This window comes from Protomyctophum bolini (assembly GCF_963924005.1).
Source record: "Protomyctophum bolini genome assembly, chromosome: 11".
Taxonomy (NCBI): domain Eukaryota; kingdom Metazoa; phylum Chordata; class Actinopteri; order Myctophiformes; family Myctophidae; genus Protomyctophum; species Protomyctophum bolini.
Genome location: NC_137872.1, coordinates 1,145,813 through 1,162,371, shown reverse-complemented (window position 1 = coordinate 1,162,371; position 16,559 = coordinate 1,145,813). Strand labels below are relative to the sequence as shown.

Below are 16,559 nucleotides of genomic sequence, written 5' to 3'. Positions count from 1 at the left end.
TGTTTTTTTTGCATTGTTAATATTGTATTTGTGTTGCAGCTGTTGTTTTACTCGTTTCTCCGACATATTGTAAGCCACATTTTTCACATGTGATTAAATAAAAGCAGTTGCTGGTGCTGGCTGTTATCTGTTGTTTAATCTCCAACACGCATGTTGTAGTTCTATTTTTAACTATTTGTTTGGGTTTGATGTATTCTGGTCTCTGGCGTGCTGGTGTGTTGATTCCTTTTAGCTTGCTGTGTACCAGATAGTCTTTAAGATTTTTGTTTTTTATGTAGGCCGATATAATCATTTTTTCCCGCGAAAACAGACTGCACGGTTCAGCCAAAACGCAAGTTATCTATATAACTATGGTTCTATGAATACCGGATGACCGCCAGAGGCGGTGTTTTCAACACCTGGATATACATCGCGCGCACGCGCAGAGGTCGAATATTAATACCAAAATTGTCACTCGTGACCCCCTGTGGGCGTACCGATATAGGTGCCCAGTTCACAGGGTTCATCCTCATGAAATCTTTTCGTCAAGATTCCGAGTGACAGTGAACTCTGGCGGTCATCCGGTATTCATAGAACCATAGTTATATAGATAACTTGCGTTCTATTACATACCTACTGACCGCCAGAGGCGGTGTTTTCAACACCTGGATGACTCATACCAACAAGGTCACGAGGAATCTGCGCTTACCGAGGTCGGTTTGCAGATCTAATAGACAGCCAAACATCCATCACCACAGGGTGAGGGAGAGTCCGGTTGGCTGGCTCTAGGCAAAAGCCCAAAACAGATGGAGACCATTTGGCTGCACTGCAGCACAGATGTCCACCCCCTGGTCCGGCATGTCAAAATGCCTCTGGGGAGGCCTTGTGGCCTACTGAAGAAGTCTACCTCAACGCAACAATCAAAGTACATCTAAGTGTTGCGTTAGTCTCTGTTGAATCAAGGCACAGCCCTTCCTGTGCCCTTCATCACAGACAGACGGCTATGGCGTGCCACAGAGCCCGGACAGGGCACAATAGGTAGGTACTAGAATGCTCCATGCCCGGCTGTGGAGCAAACTGAAAATGATAGGCTAGCCAACTTGAAAGGCGGAAAGTCCTTCAAGACATAAGAGGGATTGGCGACTGGTAAATCCAGACCCATCGGCATCCCAGTCTCAGGCACCGGGCAGGGCATGAAGACAACCTACTCACTTCCGTAGAGTCGCAGTGAGGGCAAATGGTACTAGCAGATAGCCATTTGAGAACGGCCCTATCCAAGGGCTGGGGACAAAGTCCATCCCAACCTGGTAGAGTGGTACCTCGTACCAGATGGTAGGGGGGCGATTACTCGCCCCGTCAGCGTGGCTGATGGCATACCCACAATAAAGTGAGACCGGCGCTGTCCAGGGAGAGCGCAACCTTTATTATATGCAGGATGCACAAGAATGAAGTAGGGTTCGGACAATAGGCATGATTGTCAGTGGTCAATTTACGCCGCTGAAGGTGACCCGGGTGAGAATGCACCCTCTCCCTAAACTGTGACAGGGGATTCTGTCTCTGTGGGGAGGCCAAAGCACTTCATCGAGAAGCTGCAGTGGATGATTCGGCTGCAGTGGTAACCAAAAACAAACCTCTAGTCGCTATAGCCCGCCCAATATGAAAGACAAATTGAGGCGGAAACATGGAACCTCATACTTCCTGACCGGTATGGTAGCACCATACTACTGTGCGACTGCCTCTGCCTATCCTGTGAAGGATACAAGACACCAAAAGTGGCAGTGCAGAGAAGACTTACAAGAAGTCGCCTGGCCAGGGGTGGGCCAGAGTGTCCTGCCCTAACGGCCAGCGCCGGAAGGGAGAACTACAGTTGGCCACGCGCCAAGCGCTCAAGGCCAAAGACCCTGCTCTGCCGTACATATGCCGAGTGATCCGAAACATCGGATCCAAGAGGCTTAAATGGGAAGCATGTCCGCCACCTGGACTGTATACCCAACAAGAGCATTGCTATGAAACCGGCAAGATGAGGCAAGACCTCCTGCAGAGACTGACTGGATCGAGCGACCCCTTAATGGGTCGGAAGATCTACTGTTGACATGTGTTACGAACAAAGTCTAAACATCCCAAGGGCCAAGTCCACTGCACACTGGCTGTGTACATCACAGACACTGGCTGGAGGTGGTAGGCAGTAGAGCGAAGCACGCTCTTACTCAAATGCCTGTACATAACTGAAACAGTAACCCAACCGTATCCACGGTGGTAGGCAGAATTCTGGGGTTTGAGGCCCAGAAATTATAGACAGGACATGTAAAAGGGTGCAATGAAAGCAGCCCTAGAGAAGCAACTGTCTATGTCGCTTCGGTGTGCCCAACAACCAGAGGGAGTGGCTGGCAGCACTGTACTCATCCAGGACGAGACAGGTCAGTGGAAGCTGTCTGGCAGCCCCCCATTAACTCTAAGAGTTTAAGCAAGGCCATGCTTGCAGACCATTCTCAATATGGCACCACCTGGAGCACATCCACTGTTCCCAGCATACATGACCAGATGCAGCTGGTAGGTCTGAGATCGAGGATCAGGCGAAAACCACCACCATCAGTCACAACATGCATCAAGGAGAAACCTTCAGTTGAACCAAGCTGCTTGTTCACCGTGCACTATGCTGCAAGGTCTGTTGGGTAGCAGGCCCAAACATCCGGCCTGGAACGGCGGCAGAGTGTTAAGTGTCCCACTGTACTTCCCTGGAAGTGGGGCCTGTTAGAATGCTGAGACTATAATCAATGTGCAAGCTAGCTCAGCTGTACAGTTGCACATACGCAACATGTGTCCCCTGCATTTGCCCATCGTATTGCTACTAGGAGCAATGAGCAGCCATTCTACAGCGCTCGGGGAGCAATTAGGGGCTCAGACCGCGACACCCATGGACACATTGCTGGCCGGATCTGGCATTGAAGCCGGGACATCCAGGGGCTCTAGGTCACCAGGCGGGCTCACTAACCCGCCGTGGCCGCCCCTTGGGGCCACACTAGGCCCCAACATCATCAGGGCAGTTAGTTACCACGTAAGCTAATGCCTAGAACAAGCATCACCCATAGGTGCCGTGCCATCCAGGCCAGAGGGCCAGGATGAGGTGACCATTAAGGGACCGTTTAACACGTCCCAGTCCAGCTGCCATGGCATGGATCTAGTTGGCAGGCCAGTGACTCCACACTGTGTGCGGCCATGGGCAATAGCCATACTAGCTTGAATGCTTCATCTAGTGAGACCACAAGAGAAGCAATGCTGGCATTAAGTTCAGGGTTAGGGACCCTGTCTCGGTCACCCACAGAAGGCAATCTAAAAGGTCAGTGCTACTCATCACAGACCATGAGCAGCGGCTCTGCAAACAGCAGTAAAAGAGCAGTACCCATTTATCAACCCATTAGGACAGGAACAAGTCTGGGTTGCTGCTGCTATGCAAGTATATATCCACATATATACTCTTCTCAATTCTTCAAATAGACATTTGAAATCATTCAGAGACCTAGGTCAGGATTCTGAAGGTGTTTACAGCATCGGCCCTAAATGGGTTAAGAAGTTCTCAACCTGAGCAACTTAGTGGCCAACAGTACCACCTTGACATTTCCCCTAGTTGAGAGAGCAACATCTCACAAGGGCTACGCTAGCAACGCAACGCTAGCATCCCCGTGGGAGGCAAATCAGCCCCCACCACGGCCAACACAGTTGACATACGTGCCAGCAGTATGCAATCTGGATGCTGAATGCTAAATGCTGAATGCTAATGCTGATCTGGAGAGGAAGTCTGCAGCTCTCGGTGTGGAGCCGTTTCCCTCGCGACCAGATTACGGATAAGCGGTTGGAGATGGATGGAAGAAAGAACCACAGCCATAGCCTGTGTCCGGCACCCAAGTCGAAACATGACTACAGGCGCAAGTAACGGACCTCCTCTGTGGGACCAGAGAGGACCAGCATGTTGCCCTAATCCATGAACGGCAGCAGAGCGAGACACTAAATACTACTGGTTATGTAGTTGTAGCGAAAGAGCGAGAATCACTCAAGCTACAGTGTCAAGTAGCGAAACACACACTCAGTGTTTATACTAGATGAAGTGGTGGAGCGAGACACACTCTCAGTGCTTATACTAGTCAATGGCACACCGTGACAGTAGTTTCCACGCTGAACGACGACAGCGGGCAGCGGAGCGAGGGACACTCTCTTAATGCCTATATGGGCACAGTGCTTATACTAGATGAAGCGGTGGAGCGAAACACACACCAGAGAGGACCAGCATGTTGCACTAATCCATGAGCGGCAGCAGAGCGAGACACTAAATACTACTGGTTATGTAGTTGTAGCGAAAGAGCGAGAATCACTCAAGCTACAGTGTCAAGTAGTGCCCTAGTATAGTGGCAAAGCCAAACACTTGGACTGTCATATACAACCATTTTAATACCAAGCATATTAGTAATATCTGAACAGCAGCAGAGTGATGTACACTCAAGCTATGACAGCAAGCGGACAGTATACTGCACATGTCAAAGCAGTAGTGAGTACCAGGTACACAATGTCGTGGTTATACGAAGATCTAGCCCTCGGCAGTTCGCTATGGGGCGCGTCCAACTTGGGCGCGGGCAACAGAAGCACTTATAGTACCCTCACATTCTATTAAGTATATAAGAGAATGGGCCTCTTTTGAGTCATGACGTAGTACATGCCCTCTCGAGCGAGGGCATACAATCACATACTCGCACATGCCTCACTTATATCTTATATAACCACGGTTACTGTGTAACCTCCAGATAATGGCAGCATAGCGAAACACACACTCAGTGTTTATACTAGATGAAGCGGTGGAGCGAGACACACTCTCAGTGCTTATACTAGTCAATGGCACACCGTGACAGTAGTTTCCACGCTGAACGACGACAGCGGGCAGCGGAGCGAGGGACACTCTCTTAATGCCTATATGGGCACAGTGTTTATACTAGATGAAGCGGTGGAGCGAGACACACTCAGTGCTTAAACTAGTCAATGGCACACCGTGACAGTAGTTCCCACGCTGAACGATGACAGCGGGCAGCGGAGCGAGGGACACTCTCTTAATGCCTATATGGGCACAGTGTTTATACTAGATGAAGCGGTGGAGCGAAACACACTCGGTGCTTATACTAGTCAATGCACAATATGATAGTGGCGGGGCGGAATATGCCCTCGGTGCTAGTGAAAGATGACCATCAGTACACAGTAAGTCAACAATACTATGTATGGCGAAGAGCGAAGGCCACTCAAGCCAGTTCCAAGCACAGTCTGACAGCAGTGGAGCGAAACACAACCCCAGTGTCAGTGATAATGCAGCAAAAAGCATGGATCACTCAAGCTACAGTATCAAGTACATGACATATGTACTAGTCAAAGTATTCTGCTGTCTTGCCCCCGAGGAGGATCAGGGCAGTGCAAAGACAGCTAATGAGGACTAGTCCAAATAGGGATAAGCACAGCATTATATGCCTATTGGTTATCAGTACATGTTATGTACATGTATAACGCTGAGGAAGGCCATACAGGCCTTGAAAAAGGACATACAATGAGTGCTGGCATTTTCTTCACCTCAACTTATCAGTACATATGTTACCAATACTATGCAGGCGTAGTTTGATAACCACGCAATGGTAAAGCGATAGAAGCTTGAACCATTATATTAATAATTATACTGCCAAGCACAAACGGGTATTGCCCGAAAAGCAGCTGAGCGGATCACACTCAAGCTATGAGATACAAACACTATGCGTATCTCAGATAGCAGTATACACTCAAGTTAAGCAGTGACGTTAAGCACGCTACACACAGTGACAACATTGTCATATTCCTGCTTGATATAACGAGCAAAACAAACTAGCAAGTCAGCACTGAGCTGAGTTTACAACTTGACCTGTATTTTGAAAAAGTTTGTTCCTTAACCAGAAATCGTCTGGGGAGGAACGCTCATTAACGTCACGACCACACAAACCTCTTATTGGTAGGCATCGGTGCAAACGCAACCGAGCGCCACATATATGTGGTAGATTGCACACCTGCGACAGAGCGAACACACTCTTCTTGCAGAAAACATTGCTGTTGCTCATTTAGCATCGTGCGGCCATTCAACATGAGTATTGATTAATAATCAAATAAGCGCCGCCGCGGTCGCTGTCGAGACGAACCTGCGCGACCACAACAACAGCACCACGAAGCATTAAGTTAGCTCTTGGTTAATAGTGAACACACACAACCGCTAACCCTTAATGCATTAGTCGGGAGGATGGACGGCCCCTGCCGCCACCGACAATTGTAACAAATCATACAAGTTGGATTTCAGCGAGCAAACACTGACACCAACCCAATGTAACGCCAGACAGCAAAGCGAAGCTAACGCTGTAGCAGGCGCGCCCGCCGGGCAAGTAAAGTAACACAACTTACCTGTAGAAAACAAAGTCCAACATAATAGTTGGACCAGGGAGCCCGGCGGGGAATTATCGCCGCCATGCAGCCTCTGGAGGACGCAAGGTGGCTCCTACCGAACGCACGGGGGGGATCCCCAGTCATGAAAAACAACAAACCACGCGTCTCTGGAGGGCACCAGGCAGCTCCAACCGTTGGTTTCGAGACACAAAAGCGTAGCTGTTTCAGTTTCAACGACATGCGTAGAGGCTCCGTAGGCATGGCCAGCGTCGAGAGCCCCTGTATGCAGCCTCGAAGGACTATAGCAGGAGCTCAAAAATAAATCGACTTGCGAAGGCGAAAAGATGAAAGAGGATGAACCCTGTGAACTGGGCACCTATATCGGTACGCCCACAGGGGGTCACGAGTGACAATTTTGGTATTAATATTCGACCTCTGCGCGTGCGCGCGATGTATATCCAGGTGTTGAAAACACCGCCTCTGGCGGTCAGTAGGTATGTAATAGAACTGCCATTTTATGGCAGAAAGAGAAGGGGGGAAAAAAAAACTAACAATAACAATAAGAGACCAAGTCCTTTCAGGACTGGTTGGTCCTTTAAATAAAAAAAGACCATAGAAATAAATATACAATCAAGAGAGTTCCACCGTGTTCAGTTTGGAACATATAGACACAGGTTTGTGTTTCCACCACATTGTGTTGGACGGAACAATTTTCATTTTTCGTTTGATGCCTAGTTGAATGGTTAGAGAGCCTGTCTGGAGAGAAGGAGTCTCTTGAGGTTTGCATCTCAGTAAGTGATGCTGAGAGGTGGCTCACCATCAGGTGGGATGAGATGTTGATCCATCATTTCTTGATCTTTCTGCTGTTCCTCCGTCTGGAATGTGGTCTCGGTTGTTGTCGTCTGTTGCCATGGCTGCCAGTTCCCACCTGATGTTGTGTGGGAGTTCTGATTGGTCCAGAGCGTACTGAATAACTTCCAGCTTACATAACGTCTTAAGACGAGGTCTCAAGTCTAAGATGAACAGCTCATCAGAGATAGTTTGATCTCCTTTGTATCCTCCAAAGAGGATGATACGATCTCCCACAATGCAACAGCACATAACATACATTGGACATGGTCCTTTCCCCTTGGGCTCAACCTTCTTCCAGGAGAAGGTCTCTGGGCTGAATTTCCACACATCATTGAAGTTCTGGTTAAAGTTGTGGCCACCAAATATGTACAGCTCTCCATTGTAGATAAATGCTGAATGACGCCAGCGTCCTTCTGGTAGAAGTTGTGCAGAAGGTGTGTCCAGCCAGGCGTTTGTCTCTAAGTCAAACACTCTGATTTGTACCAAACCCCGGTACCTCCAGCCGAATAGAAACATCTTTGTCCCGACGATGGTGGCAGAGTGATCGGGTGCAGCAGGAGGTGGAGTTCCTCTGGTGTTAATTAAAGACCAGACCATTGTGCTGGTGTCCAACTTGTACATGTCATTAGTGTATCTTCCTCCATGGATAAACATGACCTTCTCCAACACACAGGCTGAGTGGTGGGCCCTCTCCTCTGGAACAGTCCCAGAAACCCTGGGTTGGAACCATCTGTGGGAGTCAACACCAAATGCATAAAGCACATTGCAGTAAGGATAGCCTCCCCAGATGTAGACTGTATCTTCAACCAACACAGCTGTGTGGCCGTAGCGCCTGGATGGAACCTCAAGGTGACCGTCTCCTCTTCCTGGTTCCACTGGAGGTAACTTCTTCCAGCATAAAGACACTGTGTTTAAGACATGGACATCGATCTGTTCCAGCATGTTGTTGAAGGTTATTCCATCACAGCAGCCTCCAAAGGAATACAGTTTGTTCCTCACTGCTACAGCAGCATGATAGACTCGCTTTGGTCCTCCTGCTTTGGAAACGGTCCAAGACAACATCTATCTATCTATATATCTGTCTGTCTGTCTGTCTGTCTGTCTGTCTGTCTGTCTGTCTGTCTGTCTGTCTGTCTGTCTGTCTGTCTGTCTGTCTGTCTGTCTGTATCGCTCTCTTCTCTCTCTCGACGTCTACAGTCATTTTCAACCCGGTGCATCATCTTATATCTTCTGGTGTGAAATCACACGCGACACAAACTGTTGCCATGCACGCCTTAACGACGCCAATTAGTGCAGCTGTTCTTCATCTGCACCCTTTGAACTCTAATGCTATATTTATTACTTCATAGCGGCTACCTTGGGGTCTATGGATCTATGGGTCTATGGGTCTTCCACACACTACAGCGTTCCCTAACACTGAGCTGTGTTGTATTTTGAGGCTGTGTGTGTGTGTGTGTGTGTGTGTGTGTGCGTGCGCGGAATGTGCTTAAGCTGACTGGCTGAGCACGGAATGTGATGTATGGTGATAACAGTGCCGCTCACGTCACGCGGGTGTGATACTTTTCTCCATATCGCTGTGAGAGACAGTCCACTGAGCAACTCAAAGTGAGGCTGAATGACAAGCATTTTGAATTCTGGCTCTTTGAGGGGAGCTAGCGCAGTACTAGTACAGTATTGATACTTTTACTTAAGTTAATCGCATGCATACGCACACACACACACACACACACACACACACCAGTCTGCTTCACAGTGGGCCTCTCTCTCTCTCTCTCTCTCTCTCTCTCTCAGTTCCTTCTTTTGTCTTTCCAGCCACAGCTGGAGAACTCCTTCCCTTCGTCGCCATTTCTCTACATTTTTACTACTTAACCCATTCTGAACGGGAACCCCTTTTTGGTGTTAGCATTATGCTATGCTTTAGCTATTGAAAAATAGCAGATCTACAAGCTCATAGCGCGCCACCGAGTGGCGCGCTATGAGCTTGTAGGTCTGCTATTTTTGAAAGAATCGAAGAACGACTGAACATAGAAGACATTTTTTTAGAATCTGATCTCAGGTCAGAATGGGTTAATGGCTCTCCTTTTCATGTTTACGTGTTCTCTCTCTCTCTCTCTCTCTGTCTCACTCGTCCTCTCTCGCCCTCGCCATCTGACAGTCGTTTCATGGTTTTGTGGCCAGTAAATCCTTCCAGACAGCATTAACACATTGAGTACGCCAACGTGCATCAAAATAAAGGCCGCTATAGTGCCAGAGTAGTCTGATCGCTTTTACTCTGAAAGCCATGAACCGGAAATACTTTCTTAAAAAAATTGACTTGACAAAGTGAGCTCATAATCCCCGATCATCTTAATATATTTATATAAACTCCAAAAAGCGTTCATATTTTGCGGGAGAGACGGATGAGGAGCAGAAATGCAGCGCCAGCATATCGATCCATTCATCACCACGGAGAGCGCCCTGGATGAGGAGATACGAGTCATTCTTTCCGCCGCGCTAACATGGGAGTCAATGACAAGCTAATATTTGCACAGAGCGTTAGCATACGGCAAGCGAAAAGCGAAATGCCAAAAAAAAAAGAAGGAATAATTCTGAATATTATTATCTCGCCCCGCGTCGTTTGGACGTCGCTAGGACGTCCACAGACGTCTAAGGTATTACTCGTTTCTGATCCTTATGACGTTTCCAGACGTGTTTTGTACAGAATGTGTTAAGAGATGTACAAACACATTCTGACAACATATTGAAATGTCAGGATAACCGCACACACGCACGCATGTACACACACTGTACTGTTCTTTATGAACTTTTAAACCAATGACCTCTTCCTACAGGAAAGGATTCCAAATAAGCCAGCTGGCTTCTTCCCTTCCTTGCATTGTATTTTTGTTCTTTGATATGTTATTGTCCTAAAACCTAAACCTTACCTGTGGTCTCAGGGCGGGGATGTTGAAGAGGTGCATGTCTCCCAGGTTGGTGAGGCAGACCATGGTGTGTTCGCTGTAGTCCTCCTGGGTCGTAGAACTCAGAACCACCAGCGCCACCTTCCGGACCCGACAGCCCTCGTGGGCCGTCAGCTTGAACTTGGTCTTGGCGCTGACCTTGGGAAGGGAGAACACCTGCGGAGGGAGGGAATGGAACAAACATGAACGACAGAGACAGACAGTAATAATAATAATAATAATAATAATAATAAAGCTTAATTTGTATAGCACCTTTTAAGAAGAAGTGCTTTAACAGAGAGACATAAAAACATAGCAAGGAGGCACACAATAGAATAAAATACATTGTCAATAATACACAAAATCACAACAATAACAGAAGAAATCAATAAGAAAATCACAATTCACATGGGTAGGGGGTTGAATGCAGTTTGAAAAAATGGAGTGATTTAAAACGCGGCACAGACCCGGCAAGCCTGATCTCTAGGGGAAAGGCATTCCATAAATATGCGTTTAAAAAATGTAACTGTATGAAATGACAGTCAAATGACAGTCAAACAGTAAGACGCCATTTTGTTCACTGACAAAGATGTGTGTGTCGCCGAAATGTGACGTCAGAGATTTAATTGTAAGAGCCATAGGAGAACGTTATGTTTATTACATGGCTTTATGCTCTCTCGCATTGTGTACCCCAATATATATTTATACACATATTTCTGACATATTTCCAGTATTTTTCTACTCCCTTAATCCATTTAGATCTGAGGACGCATCTGTGCCACCTCATATTAACCCATTCTGACCTGAGATCAGATTCTAAAAATGTTCTTCTACATCCTGACAGTTTTCTGAAAAAGCCATGTTTCTATGTCAGTCGTTCTTCGATTTTTCAAAAATATCTGACCTACAAGCTACGAGCTTGTAGATCTGATATTTTTCAATAGCTAAAGCATAGTGTAATGCTAACACCAAAAGGGGTTTCCGCCCAAAATGGGTTAAGCATTATTTGAAAACATTCACTGTTGAAAAACAACACATCTACAGTACAAGCTCAATTGAAATATTCAAGGTTCTCTCAAAACGAGTTCTGTGTGTAAATACCTTGAGCTGCTCCTCGGAGGCGATGAGCACCGAGTGAGCGTTGGCGTTGTCGGGCGCCGTGGCCAGGTCCTGCGCCGCCTCGTAGGGGTCGGGCAGCGGGCGCCCGCGGCCGTCCAGAACCATGATGGACACCACGGGGGCCCGGTGCATCAGCTGGATCTCCTTCCCCAGGACGGCCTCGGCGCACAGCGCGTCTCTGCCGCCCTCGCCACCGCCACCACCGGAGGAGGAGGAGGACACGCCCCCTCGGCCCACGCCCACGCCCGGCACCTCCAGGGCGTAGGCGTACACGCTGCCCGAGTTGGTGCCCGCCCACAGCGTGGGGCCGTGGTGCGTTCCTGGAGGTTTTTGATCCATTAGATTGATATGTTTATTATTGACAATGTTTACATGTTTACAGCAAAATGCACATAGTTATACGTCACTATCAAAAGGATAAATGCAAGAAAGCCGACGGCTTATTTCCATTGCAGTCCCGTATAGTTAACAATGAAACACAACAATGATCGTGTATGAGTGAACGTGTCCATGTGAGTGTTTTAGGAATGTGTTATATAATAACATTCCAACCATGTGTTTCATATGTGAATGGACTATAACCAGGGTGCAGGCATCTGTGGGCAGTCAGACAGATATTTTGTGAAGCCACTAAGGAAATGAAAGTTCATATAATGGCCTGTTGTGGCGCTGTCATTGGGCTAAAAAAAACCCATAGCCCCATAGAAGTCCATGCTTTCTGCTTCCAGTCACTAGTTTAAAGTCTCATTTCTAATGTCATAATATTCTTTTTGGAAAATTATGCGCCCATTTATAAAAAGAATGACCATAAAGTCGCGCATGTTCTGAGGGGCGTGGCTACCGTTACAGTCTATGAACGGGATCCCCCACCCACTCGAGTCAAAATAAAAACCAACGAAGAAGAAGGGGGGAAGTCCCGCCTCGTTGTCTGGGCCAGCCAATGGCCAGCTGGGCCCAAACGGATCTAGAAAGATGGAGACTTCCATTGCAAGGACTGACAGGCTTCATTTTACGTTCATGTTAGACCCGCGGAACGCTTTGTCCATACAGTCTATGGTTCCGACACCAAGAGTCCAACAGTCATTAGTTCGACACCCCCCCCCCCCCCCCTATGACATAGCATGACGGTGTTAGCATGTTAGCGGTAGCGTACCGTCTCGTAGGAAGGTGTCGGCGAAGCAGAGACATCGGACCACACCGGAGAGCGAGTCGTCGGCCGAGCGCGGCTCGATGCGGCGCTGCACCGGAGCCACCTCCTCCTGCTCCGCCGCTAGCGCTGCGTTAGCCTCCTGAACCTGCACAGGAAGTGGGAAAAAAGTACTCAAATGTTTAGGGGCAGCGGTGGCCGAACGGTTTGCGGAGCGGTCTTGATATCGGAAGGTCGCTATAGTTCGTATCCCCGGACCGGCACGTTAAAATGACCACCGCTGAAGTGCCCTTTGAGCAAGGCATTGAACCTCTACCATGAAATGTTCTATGAACAGGGCCTGGCTGTAAACAAGTTCTTGAGCTTAGTCCAGTTACCCTGGGTAAACTTTCCTTTCCTTTCTTTATCTTTAGGATGATAAATCAATACTGCGATATAGAAATACTATATCGCTATATTGTTACTGCTGAATTAGTTACATTTTCGCTAGAAACAGACACTCATCAAAAAATGAGCGACTGACTGTCGCAAACGCAGAGACAGCTTGTTTATTTTTGGACCACAGTGCTTTTATATGAAATAATTTTAAGATGAGCCCATGTTATTCTCCAGAGAGAAATTAAACTTCCGTGAACCAGGGGGGGAATGGAGGGGATGAGCGAGTGACGTCAGGACTTTAGAACCAGGGGAATGGAGGGGATGAGCGAGTGAAGTCAGGACTTTAGAACCAGGGGAATGGAGGGGATGAGCGAGTGACGTCAGGACTTTAGAACCAGGGGAATGGAGGGGATGAGCGAGTGACGTCAGGACTTTAGAACCAGGGGAATGGAGGGGATGAGCGAGTGACGTCAGGACTTTAGAACCAGGGGAATGGAGGGGATGAGCGAGTGACGTCAGGACTTTGGCGCTCTATAGGCAGTGGTCAGAAGCAGAGTGTGTGTTTCACCTTGCTGGTGGGGGTGAAGGTGATGGGGCGCTTCTTAAGGCCTATTCATAGTCTGGATTTTCGGTGGTGAGGTGACCACCGGAGCTGAAATAACGTTGAGCGGTGGTGAGTAAAAACAGAGAGAAGGGCTGGAGCGGTGGCGGTGGTTTGCTCTTCACCGCGGCTCAGTGACGTCATGTTGTAGTTCGGTGGTCACCTCAGTGACGTCATGTTGTAGTTCGGTGGTCACCTCAGTGATGTCATGTTATAGTTCGGTGGCCACCTCACCACCGAAAATCCAGACTATGTATGAGCCTTTACCTTGCTGGTGGGGGTGGAGGTGATGGGGCGCTTCTTGCCAGACACCCGGCTCTTGCGGATGCGTCTGAAACTCTGACGCAGAGACTTCTTCAGAGACTTGACTCTGGACAGCGGTCCCTCCATCGCCAAGGAGTCGTTGGGATGCAGCGTACACCTGGGAGCACAGACAGCAGCACAAGTCCTTATTTGTTTTTTTCTGTGTTGTTGGATAGTTTTCTTGTTGTATGTGCCCTGAGGACCCCCATGGAAACTCAAGGAGCTTTAGTCTCTAGTGAAATGTCAAATAAAAAATGTATTAATATTTACCCCCTACCCCCTACCCCCTACCAGTGTTGTTTTCGTCGACTAAAAGACGAAAAATGTCTGTCGGCTACCTATTTCCACTGACAAAAACGAATGGAAACTAAATGAAAACTAAGCTACGATGACTAAAACTAAGACTAAATATACTGACAATTTCGTCAACAGATAAAAACTAGACTAAAATGTTAGGAAGCGACTAGTGGACAAGAGATCCAGTATAAGTCATTTTACACTTGGTCGCATGCTGGAAATAGCTGATCTACAATAGATCAGCTATTTTCATCAAGTGTAAAATCAGTCATTACACGACGGCATCAAGACCCGCCAAAACACTAAATCACCTGGAGATTTAGTTGACTAAAATCTCATGACATTTAGTCGACTAAAACTAAACTAACACTTAACACATTCCAGCAGGTGACTAAAATGTGACTAAAACGAATTGAAAACTATTCAAGAGACTATGACTAAAACAACACTGACTGAGAGGTGGTCAGTCGACTGAGACCCGTTCCGATCGATTAGTCGACTATTCGACTAATCGAGGTCAGCCCTAATATTTACCCCCTACCCCCCGCGCTCTGACGGGTACCAAGGTTATAATAGTAAACTAAAACTAACTAAAAAACAAAAACTATAATTAAAAAAACATTTTAGTTAACTGAAACTAATAAAAAATAAATTAAAAAACGATAACTAAACTGAAACTGTATTGTGTGTCCTCAAAACTAACTGAAATTATAGACAAAATACCCTTAGTTTTAGTTTTTATCAATATGTATTATGCCTTTAGTATATTTATAATATAATCCTTCTAAATTTATTAGATTAATTTCCTCATTTCTCCAACGAGTTTTACGGAAGTTTTCAGCACCGTACGGCAGCATGTAACCCACAAATAAAAGTACGAAAAAAACTAAAACTAAACTATAACTAAACTAAAACTAAGCATTTCATCCAAAATTTAAACTAAATTAAAACTAGCAAACCCGCTCTAAAAACTAACTAAAACTAACTGAATTAGAAAAAAATATGTCAAAACTAACTAAAACTAAACTATAATGAAAAAAACTAAACTATTATAACCTTGACGGGTACCCCACCCACCTGGCGAGCACAGCGTTCCGTCGGTGGTAGTCGAACAGGCCGAAGCCGTGGGAGGTCCCGAAGGCGATGAGGTTCCACTCGGCGTGCAGCGTCACGGCCGTCACCGAGGCCGGCGGCAGGCACTGGACCAGCACCAGCGGCTGGAAGCCCGGCGGGAAGGGGGCGGGCTTGAGGCGCGGCTCCAGCCTATCGTGGCCCTTCCAGGTGAAGCCCTCGCGGTCCTGCAGCAGGTCCACCACGGACACGTCCACCGTGTGCTCCGAGCGCTCGTCGCTCAGAACCATCACCATCACCTGAGTGTGATTATTATTATTATTATATTATTACTTGCACAAGCAGAGCGCACAAGTACTAGTTTCAGACTCGTATCTGTCCCAGCCGTCCCGCCACTTGATGTGTATGCAAATAAAACAGCAAATTTGTGCCTGGTTTGCTGGGACCAGATTACATAAATGACGTATGTCTTACGTCATCATTTAGAGCTAGTCATACGTATACTATACACATAATCAGTGAAATAAAATAGCAAATTGTGCCTGAACTGCTGCGACCAGAGTACGTGGTGTGTATATGTATGACTAGCTCTCAATGATGACGTAAGACATATGGTCATTTATGTAATCTGGTCCCAGCAAACCAGGCACAGATCTGCTGTTTTATTTGCATACGCATCAAGTGGCGGGTTGGCTGGCACGGTTTTTGGCGCAAAGTAACCACAGTATACCGCTAATCAACTTACAACTACATACTCTATATAGTAGCAAATAGTTACACCTAATAATTAGACATTTCAAACGTTCCTTCACAGAGATACTGAGATTCCACAGTTTACAGCAGTCGAAAATACTTGCGCGCTCTGCTTGCGCACTAGTTAGATACAAGCAAGTATGCACTCGACAGAGTGCAGTTCTAGTTATTATTATTATAATTATTATTATCACCATCACCTGTGTGTGGACAGAAGATACGCAGTCTGTAACAGTGAGGCCCTCAGTGTTGATTTTTTTTGTCGACTAAAACTATGACGAAAAATGTTCGTCGGCTATCTTTTTTCACTGGTGAAGACCAAATGAAAACTAAGCTACGATGACTAAAACTAGACTAATACTAAAAAATCACACCCGTGTGAACTGAGAGGTGCAACACAACACTGGCGTGTACTGTACGTTACATGACTAAATACTGTACCTGCCCAGCGGTCCCCGCCACCACCAGCTTGCTGCTGTATTTACACATGCTGATCTTCTGGATGCCGAGCCTGGGGTCATCACTGTAGGGGTCAAAACATCCCACCTACACGCACGCACGCACGCACACACACACACACACACACACACACACACACACACACACACACACACAGAATAGTTGGTTTTTCAACTCATTAAGACAGTAAAGCAACCACAGACTGTTTTAACTGCACCCAGGCACGACA

At 47.1% G+C, this 16,559-nt stretch overlaps 1 protein-coding gene across 1 annotated transcript in view; it reads right to left on the bottom strand.

Moving 5' to 3' along the window:
* The window catches only part of llgl1 (LLGL scribble cell polarity complex component 1), an 80,859-nt gene that overhangs the window by 14,066 nt on the left and 50,234 nt on the right, over positions 1-16,559 (bottom strand). The window contains exons 13-18 of the mRNA XM_080777071.1: positions 16,313-16,417; positions 15,125-15,417; positions 13,715-13,868; positions 12,475-12,616; positions 11,304-11,641; positions 10,188-10,379 (exon numbers count right to left, since the gene is read on the bottom strand). Coding sequence (XP_080633197.1) covers positions 10,188-10,379; positions 11,304-11,641; positions 12,475-12,616; positions 13,715-13,868; positions 15,125-15,417; positions 16,313-16,417 — 1,224 coding nt within the window. The remainder of the gene's footprint in view (positions 1-10,187; positions 10,380-11,303; positions 11,642-12,474; positions 12,617-13,714; positions 13,869-15,124; positions 15,418-16,312; positions 16,418-16,559) is intronic.